We start from the raw sequence: 23641 nt of genomic DNA, 5'->3' as shown, positions 1-23641 counted from the left end.
AAACGCCAAGGGGGGTGAATACTTTTGCAAGGCATTGTACAACAATTCTAGGTCTTATTCAACCCATAATGGCCTGGCTTGATTTTCAAGCCATCTACCAGACCGTATCAAATATGCTATGCTACGGGAAACAGGTTTTTAGTACCAAAGTGAGCTGTATTCGTACCAAATTGAGCTTCCCTTGTCCATCAACGAGGATCAGGTCCATCAAATAAAAGTTTATTGGTCGCCTACACAGATTTGCAGATGTTATCGCAGGTGCATCGAAATGCTTGTGTTTCTAGCTCCAATAGTCCATTAATACCTAACCATACAAAATACACACATAATCCAACAAGTAAAAATTAAGAAATTAAGAAATATCAGAACGAGCAATTTCAGAAAGAGAAATGTCAGAGTACGGAATATAAATATATACACTGAGTATACAAAACATTAAGAACACATGCTCTTTCCATGACAGACTGACCAGGTGAAAGCTATGATCCCTTATTGATGTCACTTGTTAAATCCACTTAAAATCAGTGTAGATGAAGGGGAGGAGACAGGTTAAAGATGGATTTTCAAGCCTTGAGCCACTTGAGACATGGATTGTGTATGTGTGCCATTCAGAGGATGAATGGGCAAGACAAAAGATTTATGTGCAACTCAATATTAGGAAGATGTTCCTACTGTTTGGTATACTCAGTGCATTCGGAAAGTATTCAGAACCATTTATTTTTCCACTTTGTTACGTTACAGCCTTATTCTAAAATGCATTAAATTGTTTTTTCCCCCTCATAAATCTACACACAATACCCCATAATGACAAAGCAAAAACAGGTTTTTAGAAATGTTTGCACATTTATTAAAAATAAAAACGGAAATATCACATTTACATAAGTATTCAGACCCTTTACTCAGTACTTTGTTGAAGCACCTTTGGCAGTGATTACAGCCTTGAGTCTTCTTCGGTATGACGCTACAAGCTTGGCACACCTGTATTTGGGGAGTTTCTCCCATTCTTCTCTGCAGATCCTCTCAAGCTCTGTCAGGTTGGATGGGGAGCGTTGCTGCACAGCTATTTTCAGGTCTGTCCAGAGATGTTTGATCGGGTTCAAGTCCGGGCTCTGGCTGGGCCACTCAAGGACATTCTGAGACTTGTTCCGAAGCCACTCCTGCGTTGTCTTGGCTGTGTGCTTAGGGTCATCGTCCTGTTGGAAGGTGAACCTTCGCCCCAGTCTGAAGTCCTGAGCGCTCTGGAGCAGGTTTTTAATCAAGGATCTCTGTACTTTGCTGTATCTTTCCCTCGATCCTGACTAGTCTCCCAGTCCCAGACACTGAAAAACATCCCCACAGCATGATGCTGCCACCACCATGCTTCACCCTAGGGATGGTGCCAGGTTTCCTCCAGACGTGACGCTTGGCATTCAGGCCAAAGAGTTCAATCTTGGTTTCATCAGACTAGAGAATCTGGTTTCTCATGGTCTGAGAGTCTTTAGGTGCCTTCTGGCAAACTCCATGTGCCTTTTACTGAGGAGTGGCTTCCGTCTGTCCACTCTACCATAAAGGCCTGATTGGTGGAGTGCTGCAGAGATAGTTGACTCCAATCAAGTTGTAGAAACATCTCAAGGATGATCAATGGAAACAGGATGCACCTGATCTCAATTTCCAGTCTCATAGCAAAGGGTCTGAATACTTATGTAAATAAGGTATTTCTGTTTTTATTTTTAATAAATTAGCAAACATTTCTACAAACCTGTTTTCCCTTTGTCATTATGAGGTATTGTGTCTAGATTGATGAGAAAAATAAATAATTTAATCAATTTTAGAATAAGGCTGTAATGTAAAACATTTAGGAAAATATCAAGGGGTCTGAATACTTTCCGAATACACTGTACGTCGTGTCTGAGCCGTTGAATTACGACTCCACTTTGTCCCTGTACGGTGGTTTTGCCTCCTATTGCCTTACGGAGGTCATAGCTGGTCTGTACACTAGGGCTGGGCGGTATACCGTATTTTACGATATACCGGTATTGATGCACGGACCGGTTTGAGTTTTTACTTTACCTTCTTTAATGGTATTTGTATATGTTTGGTTTGTTAAATGTAATATGCAACTCCAGTACCTATAATGTTTGCTACTTGAGTCCTCTCTCCTTCTCCTACTGCTGCATATACAGTGGGGGGAAAAAAGTATTTAGTCAGCCACCAATTGTGCAAGTTCTCCCACTTAAAAAGATGAGAGAGGCCTGTAATTTTCATCATAGGTACACGTCAACTATGACAGACAAATTGAGGAAAAAAATCCAGAAAATCACATTGTATGATTTTTAATGAATTTATTTGCAAATTATGGTGGAAAATAAGTATTTGGTCACCTACAAACAAGCAAGATTTCTGGCTCTCACAGACCTGTAACTTCTTCCTTAAGAGGCTCCTCTGTCCTCCACTCGTTACCTGTATTAATGGCACCTGTTTGAACTTGTTATCAGTATAAAAGACACCTGTCCACAACCACAAACAGTCACACTCCAAACTCCACTATGGCCAAGACCAAAGAGCTGTCAAAGGACACCAGAAACAAAATTGTAGACCTGCACCAGGCTGGGAAGACTGAATCTGCAATAGGTAAGCAGCTTGGTTTGAAGAAATCAACTGTGGGAGCAATTATTAGGAAATGGAAGACATACAAGACCACTGATAATCTCCCTCGATCTGGGGCTCCACGCAAGATCTCACCCCGTGGGGTCAAAATGATCACAAGAACGGTGAGCAAAAATCCCAGAACCACACGGGGGGACCTAGTGAATGACCTGCAGAGAGCTGGGACCAAAGTAACAAAGCCTACCATCAGTAACACACTACGCCGCCAGGGACTCAAATCCTGCAGTGCGAGACGTGTCCCCCTGCTTAAGCCAGTACATGTGCAGGCCCGTCTGAAGTTTGCTAGAGTGCATTTGGATGATCCAGAAGAGGATTGGGAGAATGTCATATGGTCAGATGAAACCAAAATAGAACTTTTTGGTAAAAACTCAACTCGTCGTGTTTGGAGGACAAAGAATGCTGAGTTGCATCCAAAGAACACCATACCTACTGTGAAGCATGGGGGTGGAAACATCATGCTTTGGGGCTGTTTTTCTGCAAAGGGACCAGGACGACTGATCCGTGTAAAGGAAAGAATGAATGGGGCCATGTATCGTGAGATTTTGAGTGAAAACCTCCTTCCATCAGCAAGGGCATTGAAGATGAAACGTGGCTGGGTCTTTCAGCATGACAATGATCCCAAACACACCGCCCGGCCAACGAAGGAGTGGCTTCGTAAGAAGCATTTCAAGGTCCTGGAGTGGCCTAGCCAGTCTCCAGATCTCAACCCCATAGAAATCTTTGGAGGGGAGTTGAAAGTCCGTGTTGCCCAGCGACAGCCCCAAAACATCACTGCTCTAGAGGAGATCTGCATGGAGGAATGGGCCAAAATACCAGCAACAGTGTGTGAAAACCTTGTGAAGACTTACAGAAAAGTTTACCTGTGTCATTGCCAACAAAGGGTATATAACAAAGTATTGAGAAACTTTTGTTATTGACCAAATACTTATTTTCCATAATTTGCTAATAAATTCATTAAAAATCCTACAATGTGATTTTCTGGAGAAAAAAATTCTCATTTTGTCTGTCATAGTTGACGTGTACCTATGATGAAAATTACAGGCCTCTCTCATCTTTTTAAGTGGGAGAACTTGCACAATTGGTGGCTGACTAAATACTTTTTTTCCCCACTGTAACTACACTATTAGTTTGTGCATCTTTGTGCATCTTCTACCCCCAAGCCATAAGACTCCTGAACAGCTAATCATGGCTACCCGGACTATTTGCACTGCCCCCCCACCCCATACTTTTTACGCTGCTGCTACTCTGTTAAGTATTTATGCATAGTCACTTTAACTCTACCCACATGTACATATTACCTCAACTACCTCAACTAGCCGGTGCCCCCGCACATTGACTATGCAACGGTACCCCCCTGTATATATAGCCTCCCTACTGTCACTTTATTCTATTGTATATATAGCCTCCCTACTGTCACTTTATTTTTACTTCTGCTCTTTTTTTCTCAACACTTTTTTGTTGTTGTTTTTATCTTACTTTTTTGTTTAAAATAAATGCACTGTTGGTTAAGGGCTGTAAGTAAGCATTTCACTGTAATGTCTGCACCTGTTGTATTCGGCGCATGTGACCAATAAAATTTGATTTGATTTGATTTGATCTTACTGTCTGAACACTACTGTTTGCTAGTTTGTCTTTTTTTAGCAAGGTGTTGCTAAAATAATTTGTGTTAGCCGCTAATGCTAATCGCTAGTTAGCTGGCTAAATGTACTAAGAGTCAGAGCAAACGTAGCTAGTTAGCTAATACTGCCTGGTACCAGTGCTGGTATAGGCCTATATAAGTATGTTTGTGCAACGGTATCTTATCAGAGAGGAATAGGTGAAGCATGAATATGTTGGTTAGCTAGCTAGCTACATGAAGTAAGAAAACATGTAATGTAACATCTAATTAGGCAAACACTGACCAACACTTTGGTTCATACCCTGCCAATAATTCCTCACTGGCTTATTCATTCATTGTCATGTCAAACAATGTATTCAAGGTGCTGTCCACTATATTCCAACTATAGAATTAGAATAATCATTATATTTCCATGATTCCAACAGTTCACCAATTAACTAGGCCTAGATATTTTGCCCATACCATGCTGCGTGGCACAGTGTGGAAATTATGATAAAAGTGCAGGAAATGCAGAAATTTATGAAAATATATATATATTTTTAATATGTGTTGGATTTAACAGTATAAATGGAGAAGGTTCCATTGAAATCACTTATAATGTATGTGTTGCCACCCTAGGGTCATGAGATACTCAGAAAGCATATTTAGACCACTTATTATTCAAAAACAATAATAATTGTGATTTGATATTTTGTCCATATCGCCCAGCCCTACTGTACACATCCATGTTCCCAGTCACCATGCCATGGTTAAATGCGGTGGTTCGCGCTTTCAGTTTTGCGCGAATGCTGCCATCTATCCACAGTTTTTGGTTTGGATAAGTTCTAATGGTCACAGTGGGAACAACATCCTCTATGCACTTCCTGATGAACTCAGTCACAGAGTCAGTGTATACGTCGATACTATTCTCAGAGGCGACCCAGAATATTTCCCAGTCCGCGTGATCAAAACAATCTTGAAGCATAGATTCCGATTGGTTAGACCAACGTTGAACAGTCCTTACCACGGGTGCTTCCTGCTTAAGTTTCTGCCTATAGGTGGGAAGGCGCAGAATGGAGGCGTGATCCGATTTGCCGAAGGTAGGGTGGGGGAGAGCCTTGTAGCTGTCCCAGAAGGGAGAGTAGCAATGATCCAGAGTCGTGTAGCACGTCTAGCAAAGGAGATGTGTTGATAGAATTTCGGTAGCATTTTTCTCAGATTGACTGAGAAAGCTCAGCTGGTAGAGCACGGCGCTTCTAACGCCAAGGTAGTGGGTTCGATCCCCGGGACCACCCATACGTAAAAATGTATGCACGCATGACTGTAAGTCGCTTTGGATAAAAGCGTCTGCTAAATGGCATATTATTATTATTATTATTATTATTATTATAAAGTCCCAGCCTCAGGATATGCGGTTTCCAGTTTGCACAAGTCCAGTGTAGTTCATTGAGCCTTCGCGGTGTCGGCTTGGGGGGAATATACAGTGGGGAAAAAAAGTATTTAGTCAGCCACCAATCGTGCAAGTTCTCCCACTTAAAAAGATGAGAGAGGCCTGTAATTTTCATCATAGGTACACATCAACTATGACAGACAAATGGAGAATTTTTTTTCCAGAAAATCACATTGTAGGATTTTTAATGAATTTATTTGCAAATTATGGTGGAAAATAATTATTTGGTCACCTACAAACAAGCAAGATTTCTGGCTCTCACAGACCTGTAACTTCTTCTTTAAGAGGCTCCTCTGTCCTCCACTCGTTACCCGTATTAATGGCACCTGTTTGAACTTGTTATCAGTATAAAAGACACCTGTCTACAACCTCAAACAGTCACACTCCAAACTCCACTATGGCCAAGACCAAAGAGCTGTCAAAGGACACCAGAAACAAAATTGTAGACCTGCACCAGGCTGGGAAGACTGAATCTGCAATAGGTAAGCAGCTTGGTTTGAAGAAATCAACTGTGGGAGCAATTATTAGGAAATGGAAGACATACAAGACCACTGATAATCTCCCTCGATCTGGGGCTCCACGCAAGATCTCACCCTGTGGGGTCAAAATGATCACAAGAACGGTGAGCAAAAATCCCAGAACCACACGGGGGGGACCTAGTGAATGACCTGCAGAGAGCTGGGACCAAAGTAACAAAGCCTACCATCAGTAACACACTACGCTGCCAGGGACTCAAATCCTGCAGTGCCAGACGTGTCCCCCTGCTTAAGCCAGTACATGTCCAGGCCCGTCTGAAGTTTGCTAGAGTGCATTTGGATGATCCAGAAGAGGATTGGGAGAATGTCATATGGTCAGATGAAACCAAAATAGAACTTTTTGGTAAAAACTCAACTCGTCGTGTTTGGAGGACAAAGAATGCTGAGTTGCATCCAAAGAACACCATACCTACTGTGAAGCATGGGGGTGGAAACATCATGCTTTGGGGCTGTTTTTCTGCAAAGGGACCAGGACGACTGATCCGTGTAAAGGAAAGAATGAATGGGGCCATGTATCGTGAGATTTTGAGTGAAAACCTCCTTCCATCAGCAAGGGCATTGAAGATGAAACGTGGCTGGGTCTTTCAGCATGACAATGATCCCAAACACACCGCCCGGGCAACGAAGGAGTGGCTTCGTAAGAAGCATTTCAAGGTCCTGGAGTGGCCTAGCCAGTCTCCAGATCTCAACCCCATAGAAAATCTTTGGAGGGAGTTGAAAGTCTGTGTTGCCCAGCGACAGCCCCAAAACATCACTGCTCTAGAGGAGATCTGCATGGAGGAATGGGCCAAAATACCAGCAACAGTGTGTGAAAACCTTGTGAAGACTTACAGAAAACGTTTGACCTGTGTCATTGCCAACAAAGTGTCACGGTCGTCTAAGAGCGAAGGAGACCAAGGCGCAGCGTGTCCAAGAAACATGACTTTATTAATTAAAGTTACGAACTACAAACAAAAGACGACTCATGAAGTTCACGGTGCCACTGACCGAAACGGAAACAAAAACCCACAAACCCCAAAGGAAAACATACAGATTAAATATGGCTCCCAATCAGAGATAACGAGCCGACAGCTGACACTCGTTACCTCCGATTGGGAGTCACATGACTACACAAGAACTAACCAAAACCACACACACCCAAATGAACACACCCTATTCCCAACCTAACCAAAACAAACCCCAACAAAACGAATACACCCTGGCTCAAAATACAAGTCCCGGAGCCAGAGTGTGACAGTACCCCCCCCTAAAGGCGCGGACTGCGACCGCGCCTCAACTAGGGCTAACCAAGGGAGGGCTGGGTGGGCATACCTCTTCGGCGGTGGTTCTGGCTCTGGTCGTGGTCCCCACCCCACCATAGTCACTACCCGCTTCCGTAGCCTCCTCCAATTGACCACCCTCCAACTTAACCCACCCGGATTAAGGGGCAGCACCGGACTAAGAGGCAGCACCGGACTAAGGGGCAGCACCGGACTAAGGGGCAGCACCGGACTGAATGGCGGATCCTGGCTGGCTGGCGGATCCTGGCTGGACGGCTCTGGCGGATCCCGGCTGGACGGCTCTGGCGGATCCCGGCTGGACGGCTCTGGCGGATCCCGGCTGGACGGCTCTGGCGGATCCCGGCTGGACGGCTCTGGCGGATCCCGGCTGGACGGCTCTGGCGGATCCCGGCTGGACGGCTCTGGCGGATCCCGGCTGGACGGCTCTGGCGGATCCCGCTGGACGGCTCATGGCTGGCTGACGGATCTGGCTGCTCATGGCTGGCTGACGGATCTGGCTGCTCATGGCTGGCTGACGGATCTGGCTGCTCGCGGCTGGCTGACGGATCTGGCTGCTCATGGCTGGCTGAAGGCTCTGGCTGGTCCTGTCTGGCGGAAGGCTCTGGCTGATCCTGTCTGGCGGAAGGCTCTGGCTGCTCCTGTCTGGCGGAAGGCTTCGGCTGCTCCTGTCTGGCGGAAGGCTCTAGCGGCTCCGGTCTGGCGGACGGCTCTGAAGGCTCATGGCAGACGGGCGGCTTAGACGGCGTTGGGCAGACGGGCAGTTCAGGCGCCGTTGGGCAGACGGGCAGTTCAGGCGCCGTTGGGCAGACGGGCAGTTCAGGCGCCGTTGGGCAGACGGGCAGTTCAGGCGCCGTTGGGCAGACGGCAGACTCTGGCCGGCCGAGACGCACTATAGGCCTGGTGCGTGGTGCCGGAACTGGTGGTCCCGGGTTGAGGACACGCATCTCAGGGCTAGTGCGGGGAGAAGGAACAGGGCATGCTGGACCCTGGGGACGCACATAAGGCCTAGTGCGTGGTGCCGGAACTGGTGGTCCCGGGCTGAGGACACGCATCTCAGGGCTAGTGCGGGAGTAGCAACAGGGCATGCTGGACCCTGGGGACGCACATAAGGCCTATTGCGTGGTGCCGGAACTGGTGGTCCCGGGCTGAGGACACGCATCTCAGGGCTAGTGCGGGGAGCAGCAACAGGACGCACAGGACTCTGGGGACACACAGGAGGCTTGGTGCGTGGTGTAGGCACTGGTGGTACTGGGCTGGAGCGGGGAGGTGGCGCCGGAAATACCGGACCGTGCAGGCGTACTGGCTCCCTTGAGCACTGAGCCTGCCCAACCTTACCTGGTTGTATGCTCCCGTCGCCCGACCAGTACGGGAAGGGGAGGAATAACCCGCACCGGGCTATGTAGGCGAACCGGGGACACCATGCGTAAGGCTGGTGCCATGTAAGCCGGCCCGAGGAGACGCACTGGTGGCCTGATGCGTTGGGCCGGCTTCATGACATCCGGCTCAACGCTCAATCTAGCCCGGCCGATACGTGGAGCTGGAATGTACCGAACCGGGCTATGCACGCGTACAGGAGACACCATGCGCTCTACTGCGTAACACGGTGTCTGCCCGTACTCTCGCTCTCCACGGTAAGTACAGGGAGTAGGCGCAGGTCTCCTACCTGACCTCGCCACACTCCCTTTAAGGCCCCCCCCAAGAAATTTTTGGCTAGTGCTCACGGGCTTCCAGCCTTGCCTCCGTGCTGCCTCCTCATATTGCCTCCTCTCGACTTTAGCTGCCTCCAGCTCTTCACGAGGGCGGCGATATTCTCCCGGTTGTGCCCAAGGACCCTTTCCATCCAGTATCTCCTCCCATGTCCATGAATCCTGTGTAGGTTGGTCCTGTTGCCGCTTGACACGCCGCTTGGTCCTAGAATGGTGGGTTTCTCTGTCACGGTCGTCTAAGAGCGAAGGAGACCAAGGCGCAGCGTGTCCAAGAAACATGACTTTATTAATTAAAGTTACGAACTACAAACAAAAGACGACTCATGAAGTTCACGGTGCCACTGACCGAAACGGAAACAAAAACCCACAAACCCCAAAGGAAAACATACAGATTAAATATGGCTCCCAATCAGAGATAACGAGCCGACAGCTGACACTCGTTACCTCCGATTGGGAGTCACATGACTACACAAGAACTAACCAAAACCACACACACCCAAATGAACACACCCTATTCCCAACCTAACCAAAACAAACCCCAACAAAACGAATACACCCTGGCTCAAAATACAAGTCCCGGAGCCAGAGTGTGACACAAAGGGTATATAATAAAGTATTGAGAAACTTTTGTTATTGACCAAATACTTATTTTCCACCATAATTTGCAAATAAATTCATTAAAAATCCTACAATGTGATTTTCTGGATTTTTTTTTCTCATTTTATCTGTCATAGTTGACGTGTACCTATGATGAAAATTACAGGCCTCTCTCATCTTTTTAAGTGGGAGAACTTGCACAATTGGTGGCTGACTAAATACTTTTTTTCCCCACTGTACATGGCAGTGACGATGACCAAAGAAAAGTATCTCGGCACATAATGTGGTTGGCATTTGATGGTGAGGTATTCCAGATCGGGAGAACAAAAGGGACTTGAGTTCCAGTCCGCTACCACAATCACACCATGAGTTGTTAATCATGAAACATACCCCTCCACCTTTATTTTTCCCGGAGAGTTCTTTCTTGCTGTCTGCGCGATTGACGGAGAACCCCATGGAGTCCACACAGACTATCTGAGGGTTAAGCTTTGCAGCACAACTCAGTTAGTGTTTCCCTGGACGCTTGTCGCTCACAGGCCCGATGTAAAATCCAGGGCAATATTTATAATCCTTTGGTTTGAAGACACAAGGAAGATTGCTGAGGAACGTTCTATTTCTATCAGCCTTCTGCCACAACATAGGGCCTAGATTTGGTAGAACAGACCAAGACGTTATCTCGCAGTCTTATCTGTTATTCAGAGCACATACAGGGCTCCTGAGCTCCTGGTCATCTCAGTCACAGAGCCTGTCACTAGCAGTGACGTGTCCTGCGCTTGGGTGAGCCTGGTGATTTGGTTCTATTGTCATTCTGCCCAGGGAAGAACCAAGATTGCGTGAGAGAGAAAAGGGATTGAGTGGGTGAAATTGAACATGACAGAGTATTCTGCAGTGATGTTGACCTCCACTCTGTTTGGCCAACAAATAGTGATGGGGGGAACCTGATACAGTTACATATCGCAATATTATTTTGGATGATGTTATATAGATATTTTGACAATATAATTATTATTTTTGCTAGGAAGCGTTAGTCGACTCTACCTGCGCCAAACATGTTTATCACTTTTATTTCCATAACTGATCAAAAATGTTTTGTCATGCCCTCCCCTCTCTCTGCAGCAGACATGAGCAATATGTTCCCAGTTAGCACACATACGTCTGCCCAACATTGGCACGATGTATACAGGATACTAATCTGGATGATGCCGTTAAGACAGCGTTTGCTCATTGGCAAGACGTCTTGCAGATGTATTTAGAATGCCTACATTCTAAATTCTACAGTTCTACATCGTTTATACATCGGCCAGACATCAACATTGTATTCTGATGTCTCGCCGACATTTTCCCAATGTGCAAACCATCTCCAAACTACATATTCCCCACATAATTTGATATGTTGGCTAAAGGTGTGCGTGTTATCTGGGTTTGGAACATCAAATCGCAAAATTGAATCGTGAGAATCGCAATACATATCGTATCGGCACCAAAGTATCGTGATAATATTGTATCGCAAGGTCCCTGGCAATTCCCAACACTACCAACAAAGCAGGGCCACATCAACAACGTTGTCCCATAACAGAGAGAGAAGGTAAGGATGTTTAGGCTTAACATTTGTCAGCATGCAATCCAGAGGCTACATGTTCTCAATGCCATTGCAAATTGGCTCATTCACCTCCTCCCATCTACTGCACAATCTTTCTCATTTATTCAACAGTCACCACAACGGACCAACAGAGCAAAGCCAAAATTAGTGTCAAACTGACACACTGGAAATAGGCCAATGTCTTATGAACAAAAACACCACACTCTCCAGTCTTAGCCATTGCCCCATACAGCTGAATGAGCTCATCACATTTCAACACAAAAAACCCTGCCCTTACTGACAGTGAGAGTGATTGCCAATTTGCCAGGCATTCAAAAGCACAGAGAACAGTCAGAGAGCTAGGCACAAACCGGTATTGCTGCAAATAAAAGCTTGACCCTTTTTATTCCCCTCTAATCAGGGACTGATTTAGATCTGGTACACCAGGTGGGTGCAATTAATTATCAGGTAGAACTGAAAACCAGCAGGCTCCGGACCTCGTAGGGTAAGAGTTGAATACCCCTGCCCCAATCTAATCTTGCACAGGAAGTCTGATACCCAAATCACCATACTGATGCATGTCCAGCTTCAGCTCCTCTTTATGGCAGGGAGAAAACAGTCAGACACACTGTGACATCAACAAGTAAAAGACAAACACCATCTTCTCAAAATAGCATAGCAGCAGCAAACACTTTTGTAGTGATGGGGAGAGGGAAATCGATAGTTACATAACGGGATACTATTTTTGACGATATATCGTATTGTTTTGACAATATCGCAATATTATTTTTGCGCTGATTGGCTGTACCTGCACCAAAACATCATAGCTTGTTCTCAATCTTCTTTTTAAATAGGGAGCTACTTTGTTTTCAGCACTTTTATTTCTCTGACTGATCAAACTCGTTTTCTCATGTTCGCTCGTCTCTCTGTAGCAGACTTATGGTAAGCAATATGTATGGAACATCGAATCGCAATGAAATCACAGTATTGAATCGCAATACATACAGAATCGTGAGAATTGCAATACATATCGTCCTGTACAAAAATGAATTTGTTGCAGCAAACTTCCCACAAGTTTGTGGCAAACTTGCTGCAAACTAAATAGTGTGCCACAAAATAATGCCAGAAGTTTGTAAATGTTTGCCACTAGTGGTGAATCTGCAGCAAATCTTTGGCAACCATAATATTTATTGCGCTAGTGGCAAACAGTTTACCAGAAGCCGTTTCTGGGGAACACGAGTTCCAAGACCAGTCACCGGTGACGACCAATCAAGGGGATTAGAAAAATGTGTTGGAAAATGGAAACCAAGCCATCTATCTAGCTACCTACCAAAGTTGTCCAGTGAGCGTTTAACTTTTAACATTTTAAAATGGTGTTAGCTAATTGATGCCTAGTTAGCAATGTCATGTTTTATGGGATAGAGAGAAACACATTTTGTTGATACCAGTTTCAATATGTCAGTGTCACTGACTGGCTAGCGCTTAGCTAGCTGGCTAACATTAGCGATCATATTTTTGCACAATTTAATGTGATTTTTTATTTTTTTTATTTTACTAGGCAAGTCAGTTAAGAACAAATTCTTATTTACAATGACGGCCTACACCGGCCAAACCCGGACGACGTTGGGCCAATTGTGCGCCGCCCTATGGGACTCCCAATCATGGCCGGTTGTGATACAGCCTGGAATCGAACCAGGGGGTCTGTAGTGACGCCTCAAGCACTGAGATTATGCCTTAGACCGCTGCGCCACTCGGGAGCCCTGAGCTACCTAACTAATGATTTTCCTAAACACTTAAATTTTTAGGTGAATACGTTGCTGTCTTTTAATACCAATATGCATGTCAATATGCTAGTGTCACTGTTCAGTAGCATCTTAGCTAGCACAACAGCTAAGGTAGCAACAATATGAGCTGACTTGACATCAATGCAAAACTTCACTTTTGCAGATGGATACACTTCCCCTATCCATGGTGTTGAAAGACGTTGTATTGGAAGGAGGATGCATCAACACACTGGAAAGATGTTTGTGGTGCACTCACTCATAACACTTTTGAGTGAATTGTCTTCAAGCTTGATAAAGTAAGCAAATGCATGTATTGTTCTCATAAATGTAGCCCATTCTTTGTAACAATTAGATATTTCATTGCTTTAAACTAGTAGCTAGCTCATCTTGATCATGTGTTGTTCCTCCTCTCTTTCTAGAAGCAATCAGTTACAAGGCAAAAAGACAGATTGAGGCCTTTAATCAAACTGAGGACAGAAATGTGTGCACCAGGTCAAGGCTTCGTGCATGCATGGCTTTGAGATGTAAGTTAACAATTATTCATTTTGGAAAAATAATTTGAATTGCCATATTAGGCATAACTCAATTTTATGTTTTTTTTTTTTTCACTCAAGCCTTTTACACCTGAGTCAGGAAGAAGAGACAACTAGTAGACAACTGTCTCTTAATGATGAAGTCCCCAGTCTATATTGAATATCATAATGAGTTGATTAGTTTGAATCAATTGTGTTGAGGGCTTGGCTGGAGAAAAATCTTATATACTGTGGCCACATATTTAATGGTAGATTTCATAGGCCTAAGTCCCAGTTTATATAGGAGTTATCTCCTTGCTGAAAAATACACTGCTCAAAAAATAAAGGGAACACTAAAATAACACATCCTAGATCTGAATGAATGAAATAATCTTATTAAATACTTTTTTCTTTACGTAGTTGAATGTGCTGACAACAAAATCACACAAAAATTATCAATGGAAATCAAATTTATCAACCCATGGAGGTCTGGATTTTATTTTTTTTATTTTTTTTTCACCTTTATTTAACCAGGTAAGCCAGTTGAGAACAGGTTCTCATTTACAACTGCGACCTGGCCAAGACAAAGCAAAGTAGTGCAACAAAAACAACACAGAGTTACATATGGGGTAAAAAAAAAAACATAAAGTCAGAAATACAACAGAAAATATATATACAGTGTGTGCAAATGTAGCAAGTTATGGAGGTAAGGCAATAAATAGGCTATAGTGCAGAATAATTACAATAGTATTAACACTGGAATGCTAGATGTGCAAGAGATTATGTGCAAATAGAGATACTGGGGTGCAAAAGAGCAAATTAAATAACAATATAGGGATGAGGTAGTTGGGTGGGCTAATTTCAGATGGGCTGTGTACAGGTGCAGTGATCGGTAAGGTGCTCTGACAACTGATGCTTAAAGTTATTGAGGGAGATAAGAGTCTCCAGCTTCAGAGATTTTTGCAATTCGTTCCAGTCATTGGCAGCAGAGAACTGGAAGGAATGGCGGCCAAAGGAGGTGTTGGCTTTGGGAATGACCAGTGAGATATACCTGCTGGAGCGCAGACTACGGGTGGGTGCTGCTATGGTGACCAATGAGCTAAGATAAGGCGGGGATTTGCCTAGCAGTGATTTATAGATGGCCTGGAGCCAGTGGGTTTGACGACGAACATGTAGTGAGGACCAGCCAACAAGAGCGTACAGGTCACAGTGGTGGGTAGTGTATGGGGCTTTGGAGACAAAACGGATGGCACTGTGATAGACTACATCCAATTTGCTGAGTAGAGTGTTGGAGGCTATTTTATAAATGACATCGCCGAAGTCAAGGATCGGTAGGATAGTCAGTTTTACGAGGGCATGTTTGGCAGCATGAGTGAAGGAGGCTTTGTTGCGAAATAGGAAGCCGATTCTAGATTTAACTTTGGATTGGAGATTCTTTATGTGAGTCTGGAAGTTGAGTTTACAGTCTAACCAGACACCTAGATATTTGTAGTTGTCCACATACTCTAGGTCAGACCCGTCGAGAGTGGTGATTCTAGTCGGGTGGGCGGGTGCTAGCAGCGTTCGATTGAAAAGCATGCATTTAGTTTTACTAGTGTTTAAGAGCAGTTGAAGGCTACTGAAGGATTGTTGTATGGCATTGAAGCTCGTTTGGAGGTTTGTTAACACAGTGTCCAATGAAGGGCCAGATGTATACAAAATGGTGTCGTCTGCGTAGAGGTGGATCTGAGAGTCACCAGCAGCAAGAGCGACATCATTGATATACACGGAGAAAAGTGTCGGCCCAAGAATTGAACCCTGTGGCACCCCCATAGAGACTGCCATAGGTCCAGACAACAGGCCCTCCGATTTGACACACTGAACTCTATCTGAGAAGTAGTTGGTGAACCAGGCGAGGCAGTCATTTGAGAAACCAAGGCTATTTAGTCTGCCAATAAGAATGCGGTGGTTGACAGAGTCGAAAGCCTTGGCCAGGTCGATGAAGACGGCTGCACAGTACTGTCTATTATCAATCGCGGTTATAATATCGTTTAGGACCTTGAGCGTGGCTGAAGTGCACCCGTGACCAGCTCGAAACCGGATTGCATAGCGGAGAAGGTACGGTGGTATTCGAAATGGTCGATGATCTGTTTATTAACTTGGCTTTCGAATACTTTCGAAAGGCAGGGCAGGATGGATATAGGTCTGTAGCAGTTTGGATCTAGAGTGTCACCCCCTTTGAAGAGGGTGGATGACCGCGGCAGCTTTCCAATCTCTGGGGATCTCAGACGTTATGAAAGAGAGGTTGAACAGACTAGTAATAGGGGTTGCGACAATTTCGGCGGCTAGTTTTAGGAAGAAAGGGTCCAGATTGTCTAGCCCAGCTGATTTGTAGGGGTCCAGATTTTGCAGCGCTTTCAAAACATCAGCTGTCTGAATTTGTGTGAAGGAGAAGCGGGGGGGCATGGGCAAGTTGCAGCAGAGGGTGCAGAGTTGGTGGCCGGGTTAGTGGTAGCCAGATGGAAAGCATGGCCAGCTGTAGCAAAATGCTTGTTGAAATTCTCGATTATTGTAGATTTATCGGTGGTGATAGTGTTTCCTAGCCTCAGTGCAGTGGGCAGCTGGGAGGAAGTGCTCTTATTCTCCATGGACTTTACAGTGTCCCAAAACTTTTTGGAGTTAGTGCTACAGGATGCAAATTTCTGTTTGAAAAAGTTAGCCTTTGCTTTCCTGACTGCTTGTGTATATTGGTTCCTAACTTCCCTGAAAAGTTGCATATCGCGGGGGCTATTTGATGCTAATGCTGTACGCCACAGGATGTTTTTGTGCTGGTCAAGGGCAGTCAAGTCTGAGGAGAACCAGGGGCTATATCGGTTCTTAGTTCTGTATTTTTTGAATGGGGCATGTTTATTTAAGATTGAGAGGAAATTACTTTTAAGGAACAACCAGGCATCCTCTACTGACGGAATGAGATCTATATCCATCCAGGATACCTGGGCCAGGTCAATTAGGAAGGCCTCCTCGCTAAAGTGTTTTAGGGAGCGTTTGACAGTGATGAGGGGTGGTTGTTTGACCGCGGACCCGTTACGGACGCAGGCAATAAGGCAGTGATCGCTGAGATCCTGGTTGAAGACAGCTGAGGTGTATTTAGAGGGTATGTTAGTCAGGATGATATCTATGAGGGTACCCATGTTTAAGGATTTAGGGTTGTACCTGGTAGGTTCGTTGATAATTTGCGTGAGGTTGAGGGCATCTAGCTTGGATTGTAGGATGGCTGGGGTATTAAGCATATCCCAATTTAGGTCACCAAGCAGTACAAACTCAGAGGATAAATGGGGGCAATCAATTCACATATGGTGTCCAGGGCACAGCTGGGGGCTGAGGGGGGTCTGTAGCAAGCGGCAACAGTGAGAGACTTATTTCTGGAAAGGTGGATTTTTAGAAGTAGAAGCTCAAACTGTTTGGGTACAGACCTGGATAGTATGATAGAGCTCTGCAGGCTATCTCTACAGTAGATTGCAACTCCACCCCCTTTGGCAGTTCTATCTAGACGGAAAATGTTATAGTTGGGGATGGAAATTTCAGAATTTTTGGTGGCCTTCCTGAGCCAGGATTCAGACACTGCTAGAACATCAGGGTTGGCAGAGTGTGCTAACGCAGTGAATAACTCAAACTTAGGAAGTAGACTTCTGATATTTATGTGCAAGAAACCAAGACTTTTGCGATTACAGAAGTCAACAAATGATAGCTCCTGGGGAGTAGGAGTGATACTGGGGGCTACAGGGCCTGGGTTAGCCTCTACATCACCAGAGGAACAGAGGAGGACTAGAATAAGGATACGGCTAAAGGCTTTAAGAACTGGTCTTCTAGTGCGTTGGGTACATAGAATAAAGGGGGCAGATTTCCGGGTGTTATAGAAAAGATTCAGGGCATTATGTACAGACAAGGATATGGAAGGATATGAGTAAAGTGGAGGTAAACCTAAGCGTTGGGTAACACTGAAAGAGATAGTATCTCTAGAGGCATCAATTGATTCGGTCTCTGAGTGTATGGGTGGAGGGACAAAGGAGCTAACTAAGGCAGGTTTAGCTAGGCTGGGGGGTCTACAGTGATATAGTACAATTAGAAATAACCGAAACAACAATAAACTAACCATGTTTGGGCTGAGGCTAAACATAAACAGGATGTAGTACCGTAAAAAGGAACAGTCCAGCAGATATCAGCTGTATAGCTGGGTTTTCATAAGGTCCGGTTGTGAAGTGCTAGTGAGTAAGAGGCCACGGCTAGCGTGTGCTACGTCCGTTTTGTTGTAGCCAGCTGGTAGCGAAGAATCCGGAGTTAAAGGTCCAGTGATTCCGGCGGAAAAACTGATATGTTCTGGGTCGATAACGCGCAGTGCTGACTGGCCGAATATCCGGTGATCAAAGACCAGTGATTAAAATTAATCCCGCGGAAAAAAATCAAATGTTCTGGGTGAAACACTGCTAGCTGTGGCTAATAGCAAGTAGCTAGTCCAGTAGCTAGTTCAGTTTAGTGAGTAAGCGTGTGCTAACGGGCCAGGGCTAGCAGATGGATGGAATCTTCGTGGTTACGTCGTAACCACATCAGACGATTTCGTCGGCAGACCAGTCGTGTAGGATCGGCGGGGCTCCGTGTCAATACTATGTGGTCCCGTCCGGTTGATAGAGAGGTAGATAGCCGGGAGATGGGCCTAGCTCAGGTTGATTAGCCAGACCACAGCGTCCGTTTTGTTGTAGCCAGCTGGAAGCGATGAATCCGGAGTTAAAGTTCCAGTGAATCAGTGATTCCGCGGAAAAACTGATATGTTCTGGGTCGATAACGCGCTGTGCAGACTGGCCGAATATCCGGTGATCAATGTCCAGTGATTAAAATTAATCCCGCGGGAAAAAATCCAATGTTCTGGGTGAAAACACCGCTAGCTGTGGCTAATAGCAAAAAGCAAGTAGCTAGTTAGCTGGCTAGCTAGTTTCAACTGGAGATTCTAGATTCTAGATAAAGGTAAGTCAATAATAGAATCCGTTCCACATTGAGTGAGGCGGGTTGCAGGAAAGTATATCTTGTAGAAGGATGAAAAGTCTGATAGGGAAATATGTACGAAAAATGTACGAAAATAGGGTATTTACAGGCTATTTACAGACAGACGATAAAAACACAACTGCACTACTTCGCCATCTTGGAGTCACCCTCAAAATTAAAGTGGAAAACCACACTACAGGCTGATCCAACTTTGATGTAATGTCCTTAAAACAAGTCAAAATGAGGCTCAGTAGTGTGTGTGGCCTCCACGTGCCTGTATGACCTCCCTACAACGCCTGGGCATGCTCCTGATGAGGTGGCGGATGGTCTCCTGAGGGATCTCCTCCCAGACCTGGACTAAAGCATCCGCCAACTCCTGGACAGTCTGTGGTGCAACGTGGCGTTGGTGGATGGAGAGAGACATGATGTCCCAGATGTGCTCAATTGGATTCAGGTCTGGGGAACGGGCGGGCCAGTCCATAGCATCAATGCCTTCCTCTTGCAGGAACTGCTGACACACTCCAGCCACATGAGGTCTAGCATTGTCTTGCATTAGGAGGAACCCAGGGCCAACCGCACCAGCATATGGTCTCACAAGGGGTCTGAGGATCTCATCTCGGTACCTAATGGCAGTCAGGCTACCTCTGGCGAGCACATGGAGGACTGTGCGGCCCCCCAAAGAAATGCCACCCCACACCATGACTGACCCACCGCCAAACCGGTCATGCTGGAGGATGTTGCAGGCAGCAGAACGTTCTCCACGGCGTCTGCAGACTCTGTCACGTCTGTCACATGTGCTCAGTGTGAACCTGCTTTCATCTGTGAAGAGCACAGGGCGCCAGTGGCGAATTTGCCAATCTTGGTGTTCTCTGGCAAATGCCAAATGTCCTGCACGGTGTTGGGCTGTAAGCACAACCCCCACCTGTGGACGTCTGGCCCTCATACCACCCTCATGGAGTCTGTTTCTGACCGTTTGAGCAGACACATGCACATTTGTGGCCTGCTGGAGGTCATTTTGCAGGGCTCTGGCAGTGCTCCTCCTGCTCCTCCTTGCACAAAGGCGGAGGTAGCAGTCCTGCTGCTGGGTTGTTGCCCTCCTACGGCCTCCTCCACGTCTCCTGATATACTGGCCTGTCTCCTGGTAGCGCCTCCATGCTCTGGACACTACGCTGACAGACACAGCAAACCTTCTTGCCACAGCTCGCATTGATGTGCCATCCTGGATGAGCTGCACTACCTGAGCCACTTGTGTGGGTTGTAGAGTCCGTCTCATGCTACCACTAGAGTGAAAGCACCGCCAGCATTCAAAAGTGACCAAAACATCAGCCAGGAAGCATAGGAACTGAGAAGTGGTCTGTGGTCACCACCTGCAAACCAGTCCTTTATTGGGGGTGTCTTGCTAATTGCCTATAATTTCCACCTGTTGTCTATTCCATTTGCACAACAGCATGTGAAATGTATTGTCAATCAGTGTTGCTTCCTAAGTGGGCAGTTTGATTTCACAGAAGTGTGATTGACTTGGAGTTACATTGTGTTGTTTAAGTGTTCCCTTTATTTTTTTGAGCAGTGTATATAGAATGCCAGTTTCAGTGAGAAGCATAGCAACATTAAGGGAACTTTGTAACAGCTAATTTTGTTTTTTGATCGTTTCAGTGCATGCATCCAACAAGCTTTGGATGAAGGACTGCCACAGGGCCGCCATCTCCAATGTTCACTCAAAAAGGCAATAGTTCTGAACTGGGTTCAATTTAGTTTTTGTTGTTTTAATTATTTAATGTTAATTATCTTTTAAACGTCCATTGGTTGAAAGATATTGCTCAGTTGTCACTTGGCTCATGTAAATTCTGTATATGCCCGTTTAAACATCCTAAGGTCAACATCCCCATAGTTTTCACATTTGTGACTCGTTTCAGGAAACTAGGTGTATGTCGCATGTCACTACTTCACAGGAGCAGCACTTGAACGTAAACATTTATTTTTTAATGTATTCCATCCATAAATACGAATACAATTGTTAGATTACGAGCCTAGTTGGTTTAGCCATTGGAAAAAGACAGGAACCTTCCCACTAGCCATGATTGGCTGAGATAATGTGTGGGCTGGACATGCCGGAAGATGAGTTTGGATTGGTCTGCCATGTAGCACGCTTCTGTCTACAACGTGAGCTGTCCAGTATGTGTTGACAGTCCTTTCTACCATGCCGTTTTTTAAATATATAACGTTAGCCATCGAGAACTACAAAAGTTTTGCTACTTTTCTCAACAACATTGATGCCCTGAAATTAGCAGGTTTTCGACAGATCAGTAGGAAAAAGTGATGGCTACTTTCTGCACACGCCACGGTCAGTGTGAACCGGAGTGACTTGACACAAAGCTGGCCAAACAAGATGTAGCTACAAGCAAAACAGAGTTAATTGGTTCCAGTCTGCCGTGAAGCGTTCATGTATAAGGGTAAGAGTCTAGCTACATTCTCCAGATATAAGTTTCAAATTGTCAGAAAGTCATTTTTATTGCAAGTTAAAGCATACTGTTAGTTAGCTAGCAAACGTTAGCTTGCTGGCTCGCTAGCTAACGTAACGTGTATGATCTGTGTAGTAATATTATTTGAATCAGAAAACCATTTGCATTGCTAGTTATAGCCGAATGTTAGCTAGTTAACATTGAACCTAGTTTGTTAGCTTTAGCTACCTGCAGATTCATACTACAGCTATGACAATGTTTGTATTGGTAGTAGTATGAGTTGGGGTTATGCCGGTTCATTGTTTAGCTAGCTAGCTAGCTACATGTCTAAACAAAAGACTCCACTTCGGCCAGATTATTACATGACCCATCAAATTAGCAGGTGTGTCTGGGGGTGATTACGGCCATCAATTGTATTTCATGAACATGTGTACATGTCTAGACAATAGTGACCAATCCATTTGGCTAGATATGGGTGAGGGGTGGTTATAGCATTTCCTTCACAGGACCCATCAATTTAGACAAGTGTGTCGGGTAAGCGTAATCTAATAACGATAAAATATTTTTACCTGGACACTTTGTTTTTGCTATTATGCAAGTACTATCACTGTACCGTTTACACCTGCTGTATCCTGTGCATGTGACAAATAAACTTAGATTTTATTTGATATAGCATGTGTTTACCACATGGCCTCACGTGAATCCTTAAAGAGATAGGTGGGACTAAGGCTTAAGAGGGTGTGAACAATGCTGAATGGATGTAGACAAAGAAGAGCTCTCCAGTAGGTGTACCAAAACATTCAAGGGCCATTTTCTCAAAAGTGAAGTTACATGTCCCCCCCACATTCTGAAATTGCATTTTTGTCCCCCCCCAGGTTTAGCATTGGAATGTGATACAAAAGGGCAAAAGTGTGCTTTAGGACCATGCGGACACCTCCGAGCGGTCGGGTAGGCTGTTTGGAGTGTTTATCCAACTGGAGAAAAAATATATAAATAATAATAATAATGTCCCTCCCACTTCTAAAACCAAAGTTGCGCCCGTGTAGATACATTTCAACTAACTCACAGTAACCAGAACCCTGATCTAATTTGCATATTCGCACTGAGTTTGCAGAAAACAGTATGTTTGCCACAAGTTTCTCAGAATTGTTTGCCAGAAGTTCACAAGTCGCCGCAAATTTGCCACAAAAATAATTTGCATGTGAAGATATGTGCTTGCAGCAAATTGCCCAAAGGTTTGCCAGAAGCCTGTTTTTTTTCGGTAAGGGGTATCGGACCCGAAGTATCGTGAGGTCCCTGGGAATTCCCAGCCCTCACTGATTGATGTTAATTCTATCACATGATGAGATCCTTGTGAGATGTAATGCCAAATTAGTCTAACCACTGTAAAAAGTGAAGACAAATTACACAGAATGAAGGGCTGGCAGCCATTCAGCACCGACTTGGAATGACACCCACAGTCAGCATGTGTCCTCACAAGCACACAGTGTGGTTGTGACCAACTACAAGGACTGTCTGATTCTGATACTATTTTCTGACTCGAACAAGGGACATTAGTGTAGTAATAGTCCAGAAGTCACCCGAGCTTAATTTGAGTATTTCCACTTATTCATTTGCTTAGCAAGGATGTCAGAGGCTTGACAGTTGTTGAAGCCCCATCCAGGAACTTATATTGTGCCTGTACTGCTGTCCCGTCGATAGGCACTCACTGCTGACAGGTCCTGAAAAGTCTATTGCAACGTCTATTGAATGACTGACAGTGATCAGTTCCAAGCAGAGAACTTGAAGGTAAACATAACATGGGTTCCATTCCATTCATACTCTTATTTACACAGTCATACTCCTGAGAAATGGTACCATTATCAATGCTGGTTTCATTTCTTTACAGTCAGCAGTATTAATTATGCAAGGTGACTAACATGAAGAAAATCTCTCGTTGCTCTTCTTCCACTAGCTAAAACGTCTGTTGGCATGCGAGGCCATGCAACAATCAGCCTTGCACTACTAGCTTGCGAGCAGACGTATCCAGCACAAAATACATAGTGGGCTGTTACAAATAATGAATATGATGCAAATTATCTAGCAATCTCTGGTTGACATGCCTAGCTAGTCAAGTAGCTAGCCAGTCCAAGTCAAAGCAGAGATGGTTAACTAACGTTAGTCAAGCTAGCAAGCTATCTTACCTGGACAAATGTTTCAAGATTTGCTTTTTGATTATTCCTGCCATTGCGGTGTTGGGGAGAATAAGATAGCTAGCTAAGTAGTTTATTTGTAGCTAGCTTATAAGCATCTTCGCTTCACATTCCACGCCCTCTTCAGTGAAATGCCCAACTGGCTGCCTTCTCTCATTCATTACGATTGCACAGTCATTTCTGTATAAATACATTTTCCCATAAGACATAGCGAGCAAAAAACATGCTGGCTGGGTTGAAGTGCCTGGGTCACAAATACTGCATTCTAGCGCCTCCTGCTGAATTTA

At 44.9% G+C, this 23641-nt stretch overlaps 1 protein-coding gene across 2 annotated transcripts in view; it reads right to left on the bottom strand.

Annotated features, from left to right (window-relative positions):
- The window catches only part of LOC121538470 (UHRF1-binding protein 1), a 55003-nt gene extending 31505 nt beyond the window's left edge, over positions 1-23498 (bottom strand). For both annotated transcript variants that reach the window (XM_045207020.1, XM_041846506.2), the window contains exon 1: positions 23346-23498. In XM_045207020.1, the coding sequence (XP_045062955.1) occupies positions 23346-23389 (44 nt within the window). In that variant the 5' untranslated portion in view covers positions 23390-23498. The remainder of the gene's footprint in view (positions 1-23345) is intronic.
- Positions 23499-23641: the final 143 nt, after the last annotated feature.

This window comes from Coregonus clupeaformis, chromosome 24 (genome assembly GCF_020615455.1).
Source record: "Coregonus clupeaformis isolate EN_2021a chromosome 24, ASM2061545v1, whole genome shotgun sequence".
Classification (NCBI taxonomy): Eukaryota; Metazoa; Chordata; class Actinopteri; order Salmoniformes; family Salmonidae; genus Coregonus; species Coregonus clupeaformis.
This window is presented reverse-complemented; position numbering and strand designations above follow the sequence as displayed.